At 44.0% G+C, this 8,529-nt stretch overlaps 2 protein-coding genes across 2 annotated transcripts; both read right to left on the bottom strand.

Annotated features, from left to right (window-relative positions):
- Positions 1–1,186: 1,186 nt before the first annotated feature.
- On the bottom strand, positions 1,187–1,630 carry LOC139447863 (uncharacterized PE-PGRS family protein PE_PGRS20-like). The gene has a single exon (XM_071229340.1). The coding sequence runs from the start codon at positions 1,628–1,630 to the stop codon at positions 1,187–1,189; it is 444 nt and encodes a 147-aa protein (XP_071085441.1).
- A 709-nt stretch (positions 1,631–2,339) lies between these two features.
- Positions 2,340–3,734, bottom strand: LOC139447860 (antho-RFamide neuropeptides-like). The gene is made up of 2 exons (XM_071229337.1): positions 3,703–3,734; positions 2,340–3,183 (listed from the first exon to the last, which is right to left on the bottom strand). Exons 1-2 carry the CDS (start codon positions 3,732–3,734, stop codon positions 2,340–2,342), a joined length of 876 nt encoding a protein of 291 aa, XP_071085438.1.
- Between the last annotated feature and the right edge of the window lie 4,795 nt (positions 3,735–8,529).

Raw genomic sequence — 8,529 nt, 5'->3', positions numbered from 1 at the left:
TATACGTCAACATTACACACCAAAAAGAACCAATAGAGTGCTTTACACACAACATATCACAAATATACGTCAATATTGCACACCAAAAAGAACCGATATACGACAGGTTGACACACAACATATCACAAATATACGTCAATATTACACACCAAAAAGAACCGATATACGACAGTTTGACACACAACATATCACAAATATACGTCAATATTTCACACCAAATAGAACCAATAGATGAGTGCTTTACACACAACATATCACAAATATACGTCAATATTACACACCAAAAAGAACCGATATACGACAGCTTGACACACAACATATCACAAATATACGTCAATATTTCACACCAAAAAGAACCAATAGACGAGTGCTTTACACACAACATATCACAAATATACGTCAATATTACACACCAAAAAGAACCAATAGACGACAGCTTGACACACAACATATCTCAAATATACGTCAATATTTCACACCAAAAAGAACCAATAGATGAGTGCTTTACACACAACATATCACAAATATACGTCAACATGACAAACACCAACTTACAAATATACGTCAATGTTACACGCTATAAAACAGGGGCGGTCGGGTAGCCCAGTGGTGAAAGCGGTCGCTCGTCACGCTGAAGACCCGGGTTCGATGCCCGACATGGATACATTGTGTGAAGCCCATTTCTGGTGTCCCCCGACGTGATATTGTCATAATATAGCTAAAAGCGGCGTAAAACCATATTCATTGACTATGAAAAAGAAATACACCACAGCTTGATACACAACATATGACACATATTAATGAAGACGTGGTACTTAACCAATATCAGGCAACTTGACACACAGTTTGTAAGGTATAATCTATTCTTCCTCATGCTACAATAATTCTTACTTTAAATATTGGATTCTGATTGGGCTTGAGTCGCCGAGCGTGGAATGAGTCTCTGCACTACTGGAGATAGGTATGAATGTCAGTAATGTCGCTGCTTGACCTTACTTTGATTCTGCACCAGATATCATGAACACTTGTATTGAGGCGTAGTATCTTTTGCTTAAATTTGTACTACTGCCAACAGCGAAACGCAGTCGACTTCCCCCCTCCCGCCCCAGTCTTCCCCTCCTGCTCCAGACTCCCCCCCCCCCCCCGCTCCAGACTCACACCTCCTGCCCCTGACTCCCCCTCCTGCTCAAGACTCCCCCTCCTGCTCCAGGCTCCCGCCTCCTGCCCAAGTCTTCCCCCTCCAGCCCCAGTCTCCCCCCTCCTGACCCAGTCTCCCCCTCCTGCTACAGACTCCCCCTCCTGCCCCTGACCTCCCCTCCTGCTCCAGACTCCCCCCTCTTGCCCCAGACTCCCCCTCCTGCCCCAGACTCCCCCTCCTGCTCCAGACTCCCCCTCCTGCTCCTGACCTCCCCTCCTGCTCCAGACTCCCCCTCCTGCCACAAACTCCACCTCCTGCTCCAGACTCCCCCTCCTGCCCCAGTTTTCCACTCCTGCCCCTGTCTTCCCCTCCTGCTCCAGTCTTCCCCTCCTGCTCCTGGCTCCCCCTCCTGCTCCAGACTTCCCCTGCTGCCCCTGCCACCCCCCCCCCCCCTCCTGCTCCAATCTCCCCCTCCTGCCCCAGATTTCCCATCCTGCTTCAGACTACCCCTTCTGCCCAAGTCTTCTCCTCCTGCCCCAGTCTACCCATCCTGCCCCAGACTCACCCCTCCTACCCCAGTCTCCCCTCCTGCCGCAGTCTCCCCCTGCTGTCCCTGATTCCCGCTCCTGCTCCTTACTCCCCTCTTGCCCCAGTCTCCCCCTTCTGACCCAGTCTTCCCCTCCTGCTCCAGATTCCCCTCCTGCTCCAGACTCCCCCTCCTGCCCCAGTCTTCTCCTCCTACCCCAGTCTACCCCTCTTGCCCCAGTCTCCCCCTCCTGCCCCAGTCTCCCCCTCCTGCTCCAGACACACAATATATCACAAATATACGTCAATATTTCACACCAAAAAGAACCAATATACGACAGCTTCACAAACACCAACTTACAAATCAATGTCAATGTTACACATAGGAGATAGGTATGAATGTCAGTAATGTCATTCCTTGACCTTACTTTGATTCTGCACCAGATATCATGCACACTTGCATTGAGGCGTAGTATCTTTTGCTTAAATTTGAACTACTGCCAACAGAGAAACGCAGTCGACTTCAGATTCCCCCTCCTGCCCACGACTCACCCCTCCTGATCCAGACTCCCCCTCTTGCCCCAGTCTTCCCCTCCTGCACCAGTCTCACCCTCCTGCTCCAGACTTCCCCTCCTTTCCCAGTCTTCCCCTCCTACTCCAGTCTACCCTTCCTCCCCTAACTCCCCATCCTGCCCCAGGCCACCCTCCCGCCCCAGTCTTCCCATCCTGCTCCAGACTCCCCTCCTGTTCCAGACTCACCCCTCCTGCCACTGACTCCCCCTCCTGCTTCAGACTCCCCCTCCTGCTCCAGACTCCCACCTCCTGCCCAAGTCTCCCCCTTCTGCCCCAGTCTCCCCCCTTCCTGACCCAGTCTTCCCCTCCTGCCCCTGACCCCCCTCCTTCTCCAGACTCCCCCCTCTTTCCCCAGACACCCCCTCCTGCCCCGTACTCCCCCTCCTGCCGCAGACTCCCCCTCCTGCTCCTGACTCCCCTCCTGCCCAAGTCTCCCCCTCCTGCCCCAGTCTCCCCCTCCTTCCCCTGACTCCCCCTCCTGCCCCTGACTCTCCCTCCTGCCAAAGTCTCCACCTCCTGCCCCAAACTCCACCTCCTGCTCCAGACTCCCCCTCCTGCCCCAGTTTTCCCCTCCTGCTCCTGTCTCCCCCTCCTGCTCCTGTCTTCCCCTCCTGCCCCAGTCTTCCCCTCCTGCTCCTGACTCCACCTCCTGCTCCAGACTTCCCCTGCTCCAGACTTCCCCTCCTGCCCCAGTCTTCTCCTCCTGCCCCAGTCTACCCGTCTTGCCCCAGTCTCCCCCTTCTGCCCCAGTCTTCCCCTCCTGCTCCTGTCTCCCCCTCCTGCTCCTGTCTTCCCCTCCTGTCCTAGTCTTCCCCTCCTGCTCCTGACTCCACCTCCTGCTCCAGACTTCCCCTGCTCCAGACTTCCCCTCCTGCCCCAGTCTTCTCCTCCTGCCCCAGTCTACCCCTCTTGCCCCAGTCTCCCCCTTCTGCCCCAGTCTTCCCCTCCTGCTTCAGACACACAACATATCACAAATATACGTGAATATTTCGTCAATATATACGTCAATATCGTGTGCATATTTTTACCTCGACATGATATATTAAAGTCATCAACAAATAACGACCCATCAACAGAGTCATTTAAAACCTTAGCTAAACTATTTATCTTTATACTAAACAACGTTACTGATAAAATGCTACCTTGTGGGACACCTTGATCTTGATAGTAAAAATCAGACAAAGTGGATCCCACACGTACCTGGAAATTTCTATCTGTTAAAAACTGAGATATAAAAGAAGGCAAACGGCCTGTCAAACCCCATTTCATGAAGATCTTTTAAAATTCCATGTTTCCAGGTTGTATCATAGGCTTTTTCTAAGTCAAAAAAGATCGATACAGCATGTTGTTTATTTATTAGAGCATTTTTCACATATGTCTCTAATCTAATCAAATGGTCAATGGTACTTCTGTTTTTCCTAAAACCACATTGGATATTTGTTATAATATTATTTGTTTCTAAGTACCATATAAGTCTGTTGTTGACCATAGGTTCCATTGTCTTGCAAACACAGCTAGTAAGTGATATTGGCCTATAATTTGTTGGATCAGTGTGATCACGGCCAGGTTTTGGTATAGGAATTATGACAGCATTTCGCCACGATGAAGGGAAATCACCCGTTGTCCAGATATGATCAAATATAGTCAATAATGTCTCTAAACATGAATCAGATAAATGTTTTAGTAACTGATAATGGATATTATCTGCACCAGTAGCAGTATCATGAGCTTGTCCTAATGCGGTATGCAGCTCATGAATAGAAAAGATTTCATTATAATCCTCACCATTATCACTGTTAAAATTAATTTCCTTTTTTTCTTGCTGATCTTTAAATTTCTGAAATTTGGGGGAATAATTTGATGAGGATGAATGTTTTGCTAAAGTTTCTCCTAATTTATTGGCTATATCACATTTATCAGTTACTAATGTGTCACCTTCTTTAAGATGGTGAACACTAGATTTTGAACCTTTACCTTTAATCCTTTGTATCATATTCCAAACTTTAGACATCGGTGTTCGGGAATTTATTTTAGATACATAATTGCGCCAAGATTGGCGTTTATTTTGTTTGAAAGTACGACGAGCTTTTGCATTTCAAATTTTGAATTTATTTAGATTGTGGACAGGTGGGTGATGGCGGAAATATTTCTCTGCCTTTTTCTAGCTTTCCTAGCTTGTTTACAATCGGTGTTAAACCATGGTTTTCGCATATGTGGATTTGTAGAGGACTTTGGTATACATTCATCAGCAATTTCATTTAAAACGTCAGAAAAAGCCTGCACAGGATCATCAACATCACTAAAACATCCAGGTCTGAGTTTATTGGTGCATAATGTCTGAAATAAAGACCTGTTAGCTTTTGTAAAATTCCATCTCGTTGAAGGTGGAATATCAGATGGATTGATTGCTTTAATGATAGTTGGAAAATGGTCACTTCCACACAGGTCATTGTGGACTGACCATTCAAATTCGTTGAGAAGGTTAGAATCAGTTATAGACACATCTAGAGAAGAGTAGGTTCCAGATGCAGGATGCAGATAAGTGCTCGAATCATCATCAAATATACATAGGTCATTATTGAAGATAAAATCCTCAATTATTTTACCTTTAGTGTTAGTGTGTGTACCATCCCAGAGTGGGTTGTGGCCATTCAGATCACCCATGATTACACAGGGCTTGGGGAGTTGATCATAGAGATTCTGAAGGTCAGACAACTGAAGAGCTGACGAAGGCGGAAGATACAAAGAGCACAGAGTAAGAGCAATGTTCAAGGTAAGTCGTACTGCAACGGTTTGGCGACTGGTGTTAAGAATAAGAGGGCTATGAATAACATCATTCCTAACAACAATTGACGATGCACAGAAAAAGAATGAAATGCCTGAAACTGACGTGTATTAAAATGTTCGGTCCGTTTTAGATAAGTCTCCTGCAGGCAGAATGCTGATGGTTTGAAATCCTGGACTAACAGATGTAGTTCCTTGAAGTTAGTCCTCAGTCCTCTACAATTCCACTGTATAATGTTATGGGAATCTCTTAGGTGGATTTATGGGGGATCTAACTCGTACTTTCTTGGAGGGTGACAAGCTGTGTGCCCTAGGATGGATGTTTTCAGAAACATCCATTTCTTCAAGGGATCCAAACTTATTAAATAGTTGGATCTGGTTAATTGACCCCTTAGAGGCTCTTCCACTTTGACATTGTTTTGAATGATCTGTTCTTTGTTTGATTTTGGTTTTGACAATTGGCATCACATTTGTTACAGATTGAGTTTGTTGAGCGGGCTGAGAAGAGAATTGTTCCTGAGACAGAGAAGATGACTTTGCATGAACTGGAGAGAGAACTGGTGTATTAGAATGGTAATCTGGAGTTTGAGTGGACTGTTCTTGTGAGTATACTTAGGGTGTTTCTGTGTGCACCCACATCAAGTCTGTCTGGCAGTTTATTGTTGTAGTAGTTAATTTTGGGGTTGTTTGGGATGATGTTCTGGTGACATTTGCATAAGATTCTTTTAATTCTGAAACCTGGACGAGTTGTTTTGCATCAGCAAAACTTATATTTCTGGTAAATTTGATTTTATTAATTTCCATTTGTTGTTTCCAGATAGGACATATTTTGGAGAAGGAGGAATGATTCCCAGAACAGTTTGTGCATTTTTTAAAGTCGCTATCACAGTCATCAGTTATATGTGTTTTCTCACCACAGTGGGCACAAGTGACAGACAACGTGCATGTGTTGACGCCATGACCATACTTTTGACATTTGAAACATCTTAAAGGATTGGGGATGTAGATGTCAACATTTATATTGCAGTAACCTGCCTTTATTGATTTTGGAGCATTTGGAGATGAAAAGGAAAAGAGATATGTAGTAGTTGGTACAAGTTGTGAATCTTTACGGGTTGTGAACCGTTTGACATACAGAACACCTTGGTCTCTCATTTCAAATACTATTTCAGATTCAGTCATGTCTGTGAACAAGTGGTCTCTGTCTCTCACAATTCCCTTACTAGTGTTGAGCGTTCTGTGAGCGGTGACAACAACTGGAACGCCGACAAATGAAACAGTTGACAGAAGGTTCGTGGATTGTGATTTCTTACTACATTCTATTAGTATGGAGCCTGATCTCAACCGTTTGATGTTTTTAACCTCGCCTGCAATACCATGAACTCCCTTAGATATTGCAAAGGGGTTCAGCTTGAGAGGAGTCTTGTCAGTTGTCTGAATCATTAGAAATCGTGGCCAATATTCTAAAGATTTTGAAGGACTTTGGTCATCATCAGTATCAAGTGTACGTTTTTTTTTTTGGAGGGGGTTTCATAATCCATGTTGAGTTTTTTGTGTTTCATCATCCGAGCTACCCACCCACCATGGAGTATCATAACGACAATGCTAAGAACAAGTGGATTTCCGACTTGCAGCACCAGGGATACAAGGATGATATACTCAAGCAGAAAAAATCAAAGATTCATTTTTCCACCAGATTGGCCCATGAGCCACCGCCTTCTGGGCATAGGACTCTAGGCAAATAACATACTTGAAATACATATATTTGAGATACATATATTTGAGAAACATACAGTTGAAATTGAATTGAGTCAACATTTATAACTAACAGGGCCAAACCTCAAGTTGAACATAATTCCAAAAATATCATGTGTGCAAATACCATTATTAATGCACAGGGCTCGGCATGACCAGCCGATTGATAGGACCGGGCCCATCCTACCACCCGTCTAGGCGAAGTAAGGGTCAAAGTGGTGTATTGGGCAAAGGACCGATATTCCTGGAACCAGGGCCCTCAACCACCAGAATCCCGTCCTCCGCCGACACAGGGGCGCAACCAACGGCAAACGGGCTGCCCAATTCGGTCACCTCATACGACCAGCAATGGGGTGCTGTGGAAATATTCTACCCCGGTTCCACAAGGGGGAAGAGCTATTAGCGTTACCCAGCACTCACCACGAGGAGGTTGCTCTTCACGAGTGCCCGACGTGACATTGCCGTAATATAGCTAAAAGCGGCGTAAAACCATATTCACTGACTATAGTGAGTGAGTGAGTGAGTTAAAATTTTAAGTCACATCGGCAATATTTCAGCCATATCGTGAATATCAAAAGTTAAATATAATACATATATTGAAACGTATGTAAAAACCTGCCAACGAGGGACAGTAAAACAACTAGACGTATCACAGTAATAAAATTTAAAACTAGAATGTGATAATAAAATCAATAGCACTATACATATACATTACATTTTAAAAACAGGCTATAGATCGCCAGCAACTGAGGGTAGATCACCATACTAGGGACCATGGGGACTTACAGTACCTTTGCTACCTGCATGGACCCTAGCAGGATTTACAGCATCCCTTCAGTCGATGGCGATTGAACATAATTTTAGCCACAATTAAAATGACAGAAATTCTACGTTTAAATGCGTAGCAAATGTAAATATTCTGTGAATGACAGGGACTTACAATACCCTCTCAGGGGGACAATAATTTTACAGTACTTTAACCCCCTTCAAGGATACTGCCACTAACAATCTCAGATATAAATTCATTCTACTAATTTTTAAAAAGTTATTATACACAAAACATATTAACAGAATTTATGATACAGTTCAATTTCTTTAAAAAAAACAATAACTAAATGAGTACTTATAGTATTAAAAAGATCCTTTATAGTTTTGACCTGGAAATATTTATCCCTTGTGATGGAAAAATCAATGCAGTCAAGCAGGACATGCTTGACCGTGATTCTTTCATCACAAGGGACACAAAACGGAGGATCCTCACCTTTTAATATATACTCATGTGTATATCTTCTGTGGCCAATATGACATCGTCGCATTATGACCTTCTCAAATCTGGACTGACAGCCCAAGTAGGTGTAACCGATAGTTGGTTTAATTTCATGTAATTTATTGATACCTACTTGAGTGTCCCACTTCTTTTGCATTAGATCACGGATGTAAGATCTAATCACGGGTTTATAATCACTGTAGGGAAGAAGAAGTGGTGTCACAGATTTGTTGAGAGCTGCTTTTGCAGCAGCATCAGCCATCGTGTTACCAGTGATGCCAACATGGCTTGGTAACCAACAGAAAACGATATCGTATTGGCCAGTAGCAAGATCAGTAAACAATTCAACAATTTCCATTAAAAGTGGATGTGTGGAAGACATGTTTTTAATAGCTTGAATGCAAGAAAGAGAGTCTGAAAAAATAATGAACTGTTTATATTTAGTTTGGCTGTGGATGTATTTTAGAGCTGTTAAAATAACATTTGC

This window comes from Haliotis cracherodii, unplaced genomic scaffold (genome assembly GCF_022045235.1).
Source record: "Haliotis cracherodii isolate W230 unplaced genomic scaffold, xgHalCrac1.p SCAF_7, whole genome shotgun sequence".
NCBI classification, from domain to species: domain Eukaryota; kingdom Metazoa; phylum Mollusca; class Gastropoda; order Lepetellida; family Haliotidae; genus Haliotis; species Haliotis cracherodii.
This window is presented reverse-complemented; position numbering and strand designations above follow the sequence as displayed.

Bases quoted from the DNA above. Each gene is read 5' to 3' on its own strand.
- LOC139447863 (XM_071229340.1), bottom strand. From the start codon at position 1,630: ATGGGAAATCTGGGGCAGGAGGGGGAGATTGGAGCAGGAGGGGGGGGG.
- LOC139447860 (XM_071229337.1), bottom strand. From the start codon at position 3,734: ATGGAACCTATGGTCAACAACAGACTTATATG. The intron at 3,184-3,702 runs GTACTTAGAAAC...TGTCTGAAGCAG, and splicing joins GTCAACAACAGACTTATATG to GAGGGGAAGACTGGGGCAGA.